Genomic DNA, 13,739 nt, shown 5'->3' with positions numbered 1-13,739 from the left:
ATAGGTTAACTTCAAGTTTCCTGCGTAAGTTACTTAATTATGACCATGTGTTATTTTTATTCTAACTGTATACTATTTTTATTCTGACCGTTAATTATTTGTATTCTGACCGTTTATTATTTTTATTCTGGCCATTTAATATCATACCATTTTGCTAATAAAATTTTGACCGAAAATTGATTTTTATTCTAACCAAAATTTGATTTAAATTCTGACCATTTAATTACAAGTTGTTTTTAATTTCATATTCGTTGCTGAGGTCTACTTTTTGGTTATCACACATTTTGGGAATTAAATTAATTTATATTGCTTGCACTACACTCAGTGGCGTAGCTGGGATATGTTCCGCCCAGGGCGATTCTTAAAATTGCCGCCTCCCCCCCATACATTTTTTGCAGGGTCATAAAATCAACATTTTTTAAAATAATAAATTGGTTAATATTAAGCTCTCGTTATTCGTGGATTTATGTATGTTTAAATGCATTCAGGGTTAATAACCACACTAGACGATCCCATCGCGAATATGCCGCCCCCAAGCAAGTGCCGCCCCCTCATAGCTACGCTGATGTCGTCCGGACGGCGGGCGTGAATGACGTACGCACAGCTGTTGCTGTCATGTACAGCTGGCATATTTGCGCGCGATCGAAAAATGTGCCAAATAATCGCAATTTTTAAATTGTCATATTATTAAAATTACGCTACTGATAATTATAAAAGTTTGTGTGTTCACTCACCAATACAATATCAGTGAAAACCTTTTGGTCGTGAATATTCAATTTACGCAAAACCTTTGTCGACTTATGCAAAATGCCATAAGGCATAAAAATTATACTTCAAAATACGAACACCACACCTGTGACTATCCTAGAATTTGTCGCCATCGATTCTAAATAATAATTCGTTATGGTGTGACATTTATATAAATCGATCTAGGAAAATACATAAGGATATTCGAAACGTTTTTTTTAACAAAATCAAGTACTACTAGTTATTTTTTAATTATTTAATTTTATATGAAAAAAATATAATAACGATATCTGTTAGAAGAATATACTATCAAAAATATAATTAATCCCTTTTGGTGCCCTAAAATATTGAAAGATGTCAGTAAGAGTCTGTTGAAGTCCCCGATAGCTATGTGGTATTATAATTTGACCACGTGACCATGATGCAGCGCTCGACGTGCGTGTTAACCATAAGACGCCTACGCGTATACTGAAATTGAACCGAGCTACTCGTTCTATCTCAGTTTGCGAGAAATCATATCATTATTATCTTTACTCTAGTCACTTAGCACGCGAGAGAGCGAAAGGGGAAGTATCTCACCACTCGCGCTCGAAAGAGCAGCTCTTTGGTTTCGGTTTCGGTTTCTTTGACTTCGGTCCGTTTGCCGACAATGTTCGGAAGCGCTCGAAGCTGACCAAGTCAACTGAATTACCCCCACTTCACCTCCTGTTCTCAGTAGCCTTGGACAACTTCCGAAAGATTTTAGACCGAACTCGACCGAAGTAACCCACTATATTCTCCGTCCTTGGCCAACCTTGGCCAACTTCCAGAGAGTATAGTGCAGGCATAATAAAATTGACTTTAAATTACTTTTTATAACTAGGTACCAAAGCATACCAGGTTATTATTCTTTTTTATTGAAAACTTTTTTTTATTAGGTAAAAATATTTTTATTTTTACAAATTTAATTAAATTGTTATTTTATTTATATAATCAGCCAAAAACAATGCTAATTACTATTTATTATCACTTTTATCAATGTAAAACGTAATATGTGTTTTATTTTTAAATTTCAGTTCATGGTCGTAATCCTAGTTGTTTTCGCCATCAGCCGTGTCCGAGGGTGAAAGCTGGGTTGTGCGAAGGCTGCCGGCCCACCTTTGCGCAAAAAACGCACTTCAGTCGCGTGCCCCATATCCTCCGCCAGCGCGTAAATGGTAAATAATCATATGATAAAACCACACGCCATTGTGCCGCATAACAACAATATTATAACCGTATCGTTGTACATTCGCCGCTTTGTTTATCCTCGGATATCGACTCGCCCCGCCAAGTTTCTCATTTTTCGATCGAGTCTTTTCATGTTTCTCGCGCGTGATCATATTTTCATCATTAACGCGCAAAAGTAATAAAATCATCTGTTGAAAATATATAATACATATGTGAGATTATAATTTCAAAACTAAACATGTCATGTTATTCAACATTAGCTCATCTTATATTGCGTATATAATTCATTCTCACCGATGAAAAAATGTGGTATATCATTAATAAAAATTAGGATGAAGACCATCACAACCATAATTTTGAAATTTTTCTATAAAATAATTAGAAATAATCAGTATGTTTATATCGAAGAGAGCCGCATGTTAATTGCTATAGCATTTGTGACAGTCATTCCTAGTAAGAGTGTCATATGTAAGTCGTTCCTCGAACGTTGACGTGGAAGCGTCACTTCTACAATAGTCAGTCTCCCTTTACTTTTAACTTCTCTCTTTCCAGCAAGGAATCCTTTCAGTTGTGGAAACAGATGGAAGTAGAAAGTTAATAAGGTGCGCGGGAAACCAATTCAATGCAAGAAATTCAATTTTACCAGCGTTGTTGCATATTGCATATATTTCTGTGTCGTTTTTTTTATCAATGGGGCTCATAACTTGCCCACTTATAAACACAATTGATTGTTTTTCTCTTTTTGAAATGTCATGATTATGCCTGTCACAAATCAGTGACTAAAGATATTTGGTTCTATGTTTCGACATGTCTATATTTTTAGTTAAAATGGAATGTATGCAACCTATCAATATTCACGACACCTCTTCTATTTCACAAACACTCATCATCGACTAATGTCGAGTCATTCGATGAATGTTCTGTCTTTTTTAAATTCATTTTAAAAAAAAATTCAATAACTGCATTGCGTTTTAATCGTTTCAAAAATGGTTAAACTCATCTTATGTATTATAGGTAAGATGCCAAACCTTGCCACCACTACAAAAATAAAATACTTTCGACTATACAACCCCATCAATAGATCACTTCTATGAACTAATTTTAATATGGTTGTGGTCAGAATTTATATTGAAAGGCCAGAATACGGTTAGAATTTATATTAAATGGTAAGAGTTATTTTGACAGATGGTCAGAATTATTATTTTTAGACAGTATTTATTACAGTTCATTGGTTAGTATTTATAAGGAGTAGCCAGTATTTATATTGTATGATCTGTATTTTAACCTCAATTAACTTATTTGGTGGGGTTCGCAACATTGTCAGACGTCAACACAAGCCAGGCGTGTTCTCCACTGCACCTCTGTTGTTATTCCCGTTTCGTTCGTTTCGTAAACTTTTGAATACCGCTCAAATAAAAATTGAAAGGTTCGAATGAAAATAATGTATCTAGTGTCATTTTTTTCATCTCTGTCACGAACATAAAATCATGACTGCTTACAACACCAATATCATTGTCTTACATTATAGCTTTAATCAAACTCAAAGAGTAAACAATGGGTAATATACTGTGCTTTTTATCCATTTTTAAAAATTCACAAGCGTCTTCATGTGGCAAACTTCTTGTTGAAACTGAAGTATCACTGAAAGAAATCTGGAAACCAAATCGTTAACTATGATTATAAAATATTGCTGCTATAAAATGTATATTAAACTCAATTCAACAATTGCAAAACATCCATTTGCTGTTCAAATATGTATAAATATATTTTTTTAACTTTCATTAGTTCAAGTTGGGTTTGGTTAATTCGTTTAGGTTGAGTTTAGGTTTGAACAATAAATGGACGTTTTGAAACTGTTAAATTGAGTTTCATAGACATTTTAAAGCAATCAAATAATAATCAAAAGTGGCACCAAAAAAGCTTTCATGCATAGAGTAATAATGATAAAGCTTCAAAATGTGCAATTTCTACAATATTTTTCATTGTATACATTTTTTTTAATAATTCGAAGGAAAATTAGTAAATATAGTGGTGCTTCGACTTATGAGTTTAATTTGTTCCGTGACAAAACTCATAATCTAAATTACTCGTATATCAAATCAATTATTTCTGTTGAAGTGAATTGAAATGGCATTAATCCATTTCAATGGGGAAAATTGAAATGGTAAATACATACTACCTAAATTAATAATAAAGTTTATTATTTTGCTCGTATGTTGAGTCAAATTTTTTTAAAAATTTGCTCGTATTTCGAAAATTTCGTAAGTTGAGGTTCTACTGTAAGTTACAAATCGAGATAGAAATGAAACAAATAAAATTATTAATATGAACATAGCATTCATTTTTGTAACAAATCTCTGAAAATTGACAACATATTATTTTTTTATCCTTATGATCCAAAAAGCGTTTTCTTGAAAAATGTTTAGAAGGGTTAGGAGCAAGGTCGGAAATACATGGGGGATGCTCGAGAACTTCCCACTTGTTTTTGTCAGTAATTAAGTCATCTCACTTCAATACTTGTCCGTACTTTAGTGAACTTTTGCACATAATTGTAGACAGCTTGACAAATACCCAAAATTCCATATTTTCTTTTATAAAAATGTATGGATTTTTACTTTTTCCAATATGACGATATTATAAATTTATGTTTTTCATTATAATATTTTAAATCTGCTCATTGTACACAGAAATAAACAATTTATTTTACCCTAAAATTGTGTTAATTTGATATTTTAGTTTAAAACTAATAATCATCTAAAATAGATTGGTAATAATTTATGATCTATGTTATCAACACTAATAATTAAAATTACACATGCTCTCTCACACTGGTTTAAATTAATTATTCTAATATTTATTTCACTTTAAAATTACGCTATGCGATATTTTGAAACGCTGCATTAAAAATAAAATTGTATAAATATAGACAATATACCAAGAAAACACGCAGTAATTGAATGAATCAGAGAAATATAACACTTAATGTACCTTATGCGACCTAATGACGAATTATGATACACTGAGTGGGACGAAAATAAATAAATGATTAATAATCTTAAAATGTGTTTCAAAATCCTTCACTTCCTGTAATTAAATTTTTATTTGTAGTTTGAATACATTACTATTATTAAAAAAAGTGCATGTATTGTGGAGAAAAGTTTGCATTAACTGTTTATTATGTAGAAGGAAGTACATTTAGATAATTCATTAATAATATTGTAAAATGGTAATTGATATTTTACCTTTTTTCCATTCATTGATAACTAAATAATTCATTTTTTATAGTGCTAATGATACGAATATGGATCCGAACAATGTGTATATGCTCGTTCTTGACACTCTGCACAGAGCCAGTAGTCAAGATATCGAAGTATTGAAACCTGCCGAAAAGAAATTGACGGAATGGGAAGTGGAGCCAGGATATTATTCAATATTGCAGGTATGTATAGATGGCTACAATAAAAATTAAACTTTCATATTAATTAATCATGCTTTTTTTATTTTAAAGAGCGTCTTTTCAAATCATTCTGTCGATACTAACGTGAGATGGTTGGCCGCTGTAACTTTTAAAAATGGCATCGATCGCTACTGGAGAAAAAATGCTCCGAATGGTATATCGGAAGAAGAGAAGCAGAAGTTAAGACAGGCTCTCTTGACGCCGACGTTGCTCACCGAGCCCGTTAATCAAGTAGCTTCTCAGTTGGCTGTTCTGGTTGCAAAGATAGCTAGGTATTATCAAAATTATTATGTAACTATTGTGTCCCAGGCGCATGGTGGCAGAATTTGCAATAATAAAATAACATTACACACTCAAAATCACTAAAATAACAATTATTATCAATTTGGAATAAATTCCTTGTCGGAATTTTTAATTCAGTGTTTTTTATAAAATATATCATTATAATCTAGAACTCGAAAGCCCAGCTCTTAATCAATGTAAAACGCTATGCATCATAATAAATATTAAAATTTCAAACAAATAATGTTTTTTTGATTATTTTGCCAAAGTGAAAGTATTGAAATATACCGATTGTAAACCAAACAAAAAAACTAATGACAAATATTGTTATTTTTGTTATTTTCTCTTTAGCTGCGACTATATTTTTGTTGAGACTTGGGATCTAGGAGTATCTACATTATGATTCTAAACGTCTGCATATTGCGCAATTTGGATACTGAGTTAATACTGTATGACCAATTCTTTCATCTTCTTCAAATCTAAATTAAAAATATATATTTTTCAGGTTCGATTGTCCCAACGAATGGTCAGAAGTTGTGCCATGTTTACTAACGGCGATGAAAATGAATGGCACTATAGAACAACATCGTGCATTGTTAATATTTTATCATGTGGTCAAAGCTTTATCTACGAAAAGGCTTTTGGCAGATAAAAGGATATTCCAAGTTTGTAGATTGTATTCTTTTTATGTAATTTACATTTATAAATTATTTGAAACATTGCTTTTATAATTTAAGGAACTTACAAACAACGTCTTCTCTTACGTGCTAGGTATGTGGGATGAATTTACACAACTCTTTTTAAGGCAAATTCAAGAGAGCGCCACCACTGAAGCAATCACTGAAAGCTTAGAAAAAGCTCTATACTCGTTAAACATTTTAAAAAAGTTGACCATTTATGGTTTTAAAAATCCGCACATTAGTCAAGATGCAATAACTTTTCTCAATTTGATCTTTGATCGGGCTAAGACTAGCCTAGAATGTAGTAAGTATTTTTTCTTTAAATCCCTATACAATCCGATTACAATCTATATTTTATCTTATTCTAACAGGAAAGTTGTTGAAAGGACGAGGGGTGTATCTCTTAGAACTTTGCGAAAAGTATATAGTTAATTTAATGAAGGTTGCCTTAGGCACCCTCGAGTTTTATCCGCTGTCTTATATATCATTGTTGGCGCCGTCTTTAGAGTTTACTACTTATTATTGCTTCACTGAGCAAGGGATGCATTTAGCGTTTGAACGTTTCACCGTACAGTGCCTCAATTTGTTGAAAGCGATTCTGCTTTGCACAGAATATAAATCGAAAGGATTGGCACAGTTGAGAGATTCAGGTTGTTCATCGTTTGTTTTATTTTTTATGCCGATGTGTACGTTGTATTTGATAATTCATATTATTTTTGCAGAGACTGCTAGGGCTAGTGATATTAAAATTAGTATACTAACAGATCAACTGGTCGGACACATGTGTAGGACGCTCGTGACACATTTCTTCCTCTTGACATCTGACGATCTGGCACTTTGGGATGCTGATTCTGAAAGTTTTGCCACTGAATTTATCTGCGGGACCTGGAAGTGCAATTTAAGGGTAAGGAATATATTGAATGAATAGTTGTAAGTATTTTGGATATCTAATCCTGAAGGGTGTGACTTCGCAGCCAGTAAGACGCGGGTGGAAAGTAGTGAGAATTTTATTAGATTATATTACATATTGCGACAGACTATGATGGGCGAGATGTTTTCTCTGAACAGTGGCGGAGAAGCTGGCGTAGGGGTGATGTCGGTGGAAGATCCTCAGAGGTCTTGTAGGCAGCAACAGTATAGCGGAGGTTGATACCTCTCTGTTGCGGTGCTCGAATGGTAGTGTCCGCTGGCGTGCGAGCGTCTGCTAGTCTCTTCGAGTGTGCCGGAGTCTGCCTGTAACTGCCTTCTCATCAGAGTCCAGGCTTAAGTATCCAGGGCTGCAAAGCTTGCTGATCCATCACAATCATGCAGCGATCATCCAGCCAATCGTTGTACTTGCTTCTTAGAACATCGAAATAAGTATACGCCTTTAGAAAGTGACATTTGCTTGATGGATATCTCTGAGGTCGAAGCATTGTGTAACAGAATGTTGTGTTATTTGTCTTTCAGTGATCTATTGTTTCCTGTGACCGTTTCGTAACAAAGAAATATTCATCCAGTGCACCGGATAATCCTTGCGTGTTATTTATGAGGGAACTCTTTATTTCTAGGCATAACGAAAGCCTTTGTGTGATTGCACTATTGTCTAAATAATCACTTTTGGTCAGAGTAATTTCGTGAGTTTCAAGAATAGGATCCCTTACAAACGTGGCTGTGTGGTCCCCACAGTTTAGTGTAGTTTTTGTGTATATAAATGTTGATGTACGAATATTGCTAAGCAAAGAAGTTTTAATGTATTTTTGTTTTGCTAGTTTTCATATTCTTTTTTGCTCCCAGTTTTATCATTATTAATCAACGATCTTTTTCGTTGAATTATTTTTATCTATCGGAATATCTGTTTTAGTTGCTCTGCCATCATATTAAAACATTAATTTTACCATGAGAGATGCATTTATATATCAAGTCAATTTCTGTCACATCGAGCTACTCTTATTTGATTTGTTTCACAGATATTTACGTTTCTGTTTCCATTAATATTTGTGCATAATTTGATGAGAATATTATGTTTAAATGAATAAAATATTTTTATTTTAATTTCAGCCGTGCGTCGAAAGTCTCTATTTGGCACTCTTTTATGAATTTAGAGATCTGATGAAAGCCGAGGTTTTATCACTTTTGAAAATGGTACGCCAAGAAGGCATAAATCCCCACGATTTACCGACAATATTGCGCAAAGACGCTGTTTATAATGCTGTTGGACAAATTGCTAATGACTTGTATGATGAGGTATGTGTTTATGCAGCGCTCTCCAACAGGCGGCCTGCAAATTTATTTTTGTAGCCCGCTAACCAATTTATTTTGAAATAAAATTTAAAAAAACGTATTCCAACTAAACGTGTTTTATGCAGAAAGCTTACATCAGTGGTCACTGATACATGCTTTTTGCATAAAACTTTCGTAGAAATAAAATAATTTTCTACGTGACGTTAATTTACTTTTAATTATCTACCCTTTTTTGCCCCAGAAATGTCTCATAGACTAAGAGAAGTTGGAAAGCGCTGTGTTTATGTACTTATTAATGAAATCTTTAAATATATTGTGCAAAATCATTATTATTTCTATAGATTGATTTCAACGAATGGTTAACGACACAACTCATAGAAGAATTGAAGATTAAAGATGACAACTATCGAATCATCAGACGTAGAACAGCATGGTTGATAGGTGATAGTTATTTTCTCAAACTATTTACAAGTTTTATCTAATTTTATTACCTTAATTATTTTACATTCAAGGCACGTGGTCTCGCGTCCAAGTCTCAACTGAGCTAAGACCGATCATATATCAAGCTTTCTTGGAACTTTTATCGGAAACTGAAGACGTGGCTGTACGGCTTGCTGCCGGCGATGCTTTGAGTATGACCATAGACGATTATAATTTTAGCAGCGAACAATTTGCACCGTTCGTCAGACCTGTCTTTACTATGTTGCTCAATCTGCTAAAGAATGCCGACGAATGTGACACAAAGGTGAGTTATTGAGTTTTTTTTTACATATTTGATATTTGAATATTCATTTGTACATTAATTTCAGATGCACATTCTTAACGTACTTTCGTTTGTGGTCGAACGTAATGGAGCAGTCATGAATCACACTAGCGAATTACTTTCATATCTACCTCTGCTTTGGGATCATGCGAGTCAACATAACATGTTACGTTGTGCCATTGTTTCTAACTTAGTGCAGCTAGTTAAAGCTCTTGGTTATTGGGTCACTCCAGAAATGCAAGCTTTGGTTCTCGGAGTGTTAGACGAAGCCACTAATCCAAAGAAACCGGCATATGTATATCTGCTGGAGGATGGACTCGAGCTTTGGCAAGCAGTGCTCGAAGTAACACCGACTCCGTTCGCTTGCGCGGATCAATTATTGCATTTATCGCAAAATTTACCTCCATTATTAGGTTAATTAAATTATAACTTAATTTATGTATTTCAATATAACGATGTTCTAATATAATTGAATTTTATAGATGAGACTACCGAATATCTGCGATTGTCTATACATATAGCCAATGCTTATATACTATTGATGCCGGTTGAGTTTTTGAAAGGCGCCGGTGGCGAGTTCATGAGAAAATTGGACAGTTTATTGAGTGATATGCAAGTAGTGGGCATAGTAAAGATATACAAGCTCGCAGAAGTGTGTTTAAAGATACAGATTCCGGAACCTAATGAGGCACTGGGGATCCAAGTGATTTGGCCGTTGTTGTCTAAAGTTATAACAATGTATGTTCTAAAATGCATCTTATATATAGTTTTTATTCATCTTCAATTGCAATAATATTATTTTAGGAGTTCTGATGTCGATAATGAGCAAGCCAGCCTAGTCACCCTTCGTTTCAGTTTAATATCTCGCTTGTTGCTTCGTTCTGTGCCATTATTTTTAGAAGCTGTTAAAGATGCGGGTATCGGTTGGTCTGCGGATCCATCAGAAATATTATTAAAATTGCTCGATTCAATCTGCAGTAGATTGAGTCTTGTAGTACAAACAGATAGGCGGAAACTAATTGGTAAATATTTGCATAATATTGATTTAATACGAACAATGAGTTTAATGGTGCTTTTAATTATAGGTCTAGGTCTAGGCGTTTTATTAACGAGCCAAATTCCATGTGTTTTACAAAAGTTTCCAATGATAATGAGCAACATAACGGAAATTTTGAATGATGTTATGAAGAGCAGTGAAGAAGGAGAATATATAGAGTAAGTATTTAATGTCATTGTATGATTCGTAATATGTAATAAAAAAATAACTAGGCTTATAAAATTAAATATATTTATGAATATAAAATATATAAAAGATTCAGACAGATCTGATAATAAGCTGCAAATGATTTAAATTACTCAATCATATAATCATTTAAATTACTCAATCTTTTTGAATTGAGTAATTTAAAAGATTAACGCGAGTAATACTCATTTTTGAAACTATTAATTTTAGTACTTGAATAATTATTTAAAATACCTGTACAAAATAATGAAAGTTTTGTGTTTTAAAAGTCTATTACTGTATTGTATTTAAAGTACTTACCTAACTATATAATCTTATTTAAAAAAAAGTTGTGTTGACTTACAAATTCACAGCACAAATATATCGCTAGTGTTACATTTTTGAGATTATAGTGAAAGAGAGCTTAAGATAAAGATGAATTTTGTTTTTAGTGGTCTCTTGGTGTTAGATACAAGTCCACCCTCTCCATGCGGTTCTTGTAATAGTTTCTTCGATTCAAATATGGAATCTCAGCACGACATCCGTAGTCGTCAGGTGATGTCCATGGATGTAGTACATGCAGTTGACATAAAAACTTTTATAACCAATCAGGTAATATTTGTTAATTAATTGAAAATTGATTGTGTCTAACAACAATGATTTTTACAGTTGAATGAACTTCAGAATCAAGTGGGTAAGAAGACTTTCACAGAACTAATGGCTACGATTCGTCGGGAAACTTTGGAAGAACTCTCTTATTATATTCCAATCAATCTCTAGAAAACTAAACATTAAATATTTTATTGTGATGACTGCAATATTAAATGTTATTAAAGTTATCAAGTTTCAATATAATTTTATTAGAGTTAACTAATGCATTTATTTTGTATTTCACTTGCTTAATGTATGGCAGTTTATGTATATAATTAAAAATATACATATTAATTTTAAAATTGCTTTTTTTTTCACATAAAATTAAACACAAAAAGCACATCAAAATCTAACTATCCCTACTTTGCTTGTTTGTTAAATTTGAGTGAAATCGCCGTTTGTTATTTATGGAGTGTTGATTTGAATTTTTTACTAAAAATGTTAAAAGTTGCTATTTACTAATTCAGTGATACGGCAACTTGTACTGCTGGTTCGGTGCAGAATCAATTTATTCATTGCTGTTACATTATTCGAGATGTATATCTATAGCTAATGAATGTTCATGATATGTTTTATGTATAGATTAGCGTTTAGCTTTAATTCATATATTTTTTTGTGATGTATTACTATTTTTGTACATAAAGATTTTATTTTTCATTATTTTCATTTGCGATAAAATTGTATGTATTTGGTTAATCATCATTAAATAGATCCGATTTACATGTTTATAATATTAATATTAATAATAATAATTATGAAACAGATACGTGTGAAATAAATGTGAATTTAAATATACCTACTTTTAATTTCAAAATCAATATGTAGATGATTGTAATAGTTTTTAACTCAGTGATAAGAACATTTGTATACTGTATGTATGTAATTCATTCTGATTCAGTACAATTTAATATGCTTTCAATCGTTAAAATTCATTGTTAACATAATACTTTTCAATAGTTGATTTATAATCTTTTTTTATTGAAAAAATAAAATATTTGTAAAACGTATTTAATCGTTTATTATAGATATCTCGTCCAAGAAATTTGACAAACAATTTTTTGCATATCCATCACATCTTCCCCCTTGTCCTCGCTTCTCGGCTAAATAAAACGATATCGGCAAATTCTCGTCTTTGGAAGAAGATGGTCTAGAAATAATATTTTACATGAAATACTAATTTAAAGAATGAATGGTGTATAATACATGTTATTATACTCACGTGAATATAATATGTGCAATGTCACCTAAAATTCCATTGCCTAATATGGGAATAGCTGCAATTTCGCATATTGCTCGTAATAAACATTGACGACCTTTATATCCTGATCTGTAATTGACGATTATCATTTATAAATTGGTATAATTTTATGAACAATGATTATTAATTGGTATAATTTTTTGAACAATGCTATAAAATTACAATTTTATGTTAGTGCGACATCTGCTGCTGCTTTTTTGCAAGCAAATTTGACATAATTTCTTGCGAACCTGCGCCGGTCTGTCGGTTTATCTGAACTAAAGGGTTATTAAGTGAAAGAATATTTCTATCTCAAGAAAATCTAAATTTCACATGAAACCTGCCGTTTTGAAATTTTCAGAAAGAATAATTAGTGTAAAATTAGTAATTATACTAAATATCAAAATTATGATTTTAATCTATTATCTGAGGTAGAAGTTTATACAAAACTATTATAGTTTATGGAATAAATGTATAAATTATTGCACTATACCTTGATAATTGCTCTTCCAAAATTTCATATACAATTTTTCTGTCGAAGCTTCTTTTCTCTCTTGATAATTCGGTAATCTAATAGTTAAGATAATGCACTTAATATTTTTTTTTTCGTTTTATATAAAATTTAATGTTTTTATATATTTATTACTGGAGTAAATAAGCCCATACCGTCCAGTTCATCTATGCTAGATGGTAAATAGTAATTGCCTTCAAATACATATGAAAAGAAAACATCTTGCTTTGGTATATCTATCGGAACTGCCACAGCAATAAAAATCTAACAAATATATTATATATTAATTAAATCAGATATTTATTGTACACAATATTACATACCCCCATAAGACTTCTCAGCTTATATACAAGCATTCTTTTCTGCCGGGTAGTTGTAGTGCAATCTTCAACTACCAACAACATCACAATTCTAAAAATATACAAAGTTAATATTATAACTTGCATATTATTTCACAATTTTTTATGTATTGTTTTACAGGTATAAGATTTTTCTGTTTTTCATAGCTTGATTAAAATCTTAGCTCTGTCGTAGTCAAATGACTCTTCGATAGAAGCTTAAATCTTAAACTGTCGTTTTGTAGCTTAGTTGTCCATTGCACTCAAGTGGAAATTAGCACTAGTGGAAGATTTTTGTTCCGGATGTAAAATTAGTTTACTTGCTAATCAGCCAGAATTAGCGCATGACATCGTAAATCAAAGTTGTTTGACTAAGTCTATTCATGTTTGCTGTTTTTGATTTATGGTTTGCAAATCTA

At 32.1% G+C, this 13,739-nt stretch overlaps 2 protein-coding genes across 3 annotated transcripts; one reads left to right on the top strand and one right to left on the bottom strand.

Moving 5' to 3' along the window:
* Nucleotides 1–1,820: 1,820 nt before the first annotated feature.
* LOC148239142 (importin-11-like) lies at nt 1,821–12,239 on the top strand. 2 transcript variants are annotated; one of them, XM_088201795.1, is made up of 16 exons: nt 1,821–1,943; nt 5,242–5,395; nt 5,465–5,685; nt 6,201–6,360; nt 6,433–6,679; nt 6,747–7,025; nt 7,098–7,279; nt 8,416–8,601; nt 8,940–9,039; nt 9,111–9,343; nt 9,408–9,774; nt 9,844–10,099; nt 10,166–10,383; nt 10,447–10,576; nt 11,036–11,195; nt 11,253–12,239. In XM_088201795.1, the coding sequence occupies exons 2-16, from the start codon at nt 5,258–5,260 to the stop codon at nt 11,361–11,363; spliced, it is 2,988 nt and encodes a 995-aa protein (XP_088057921.1). In that variant the 5' UTR covers nt 1,821–1,943; nt 5,242–5,257; the 3' UTR covers nt 11,364–12,239. The 2 variants fall into 2 exon arrangements, with proteins under 2 accessions (XP_088057921.1, XP_088057928.1); XM_088201802.1 differs by having other exon boundaries at nt 7,098–7,734; nt 7,825–8,601.
* Nucleotides 11,389–13,386, bottom strand: LOC148239141 (uncharacterized). Its single transcript, XM_088181313.1, has 5 exons — nt 13,306–13,386; nt 13,118–13,246; nt 12,965–13,041; nt 12,454–12,561; nt 11,389–12,381 (listed from the first exon to the last, which is right to left on the bottom strand). The coding sequence occupies exons 1-5, from the start codon at nt 13,384–13,386 to the stop codon at nt 12,243–12,245; spliced, it is 534 nt and encodes a 177-aa protein (XP_088037439.1). The 3' UTR covers nt 11,389–12,242.
* Nucleotides 13,387–13,739: the final 353 nt, after the last annotated feature.

The sequence above is a fragment of the Plectrocnemia conspersa genome, unplaced genomic scaffold (assembly GCF_051122295.1).
Source record: "Plectrocnemia conspersa isolate PC_06_02 unplaced genomic scaffold, ASM5112229v1 ptg000001l, whole genome shotgun sequence".
Classification (NCBI taxonomy): Eukaryota; Metazoa; Arthropoda; class Insecta; order Trichoptera; family Polycentropodidae; genus Plectrocnemia; species Plectrocnemia conspersa.
This window is presented reverse-complemented; position numbering and strand designations above follow the sequence as displayed.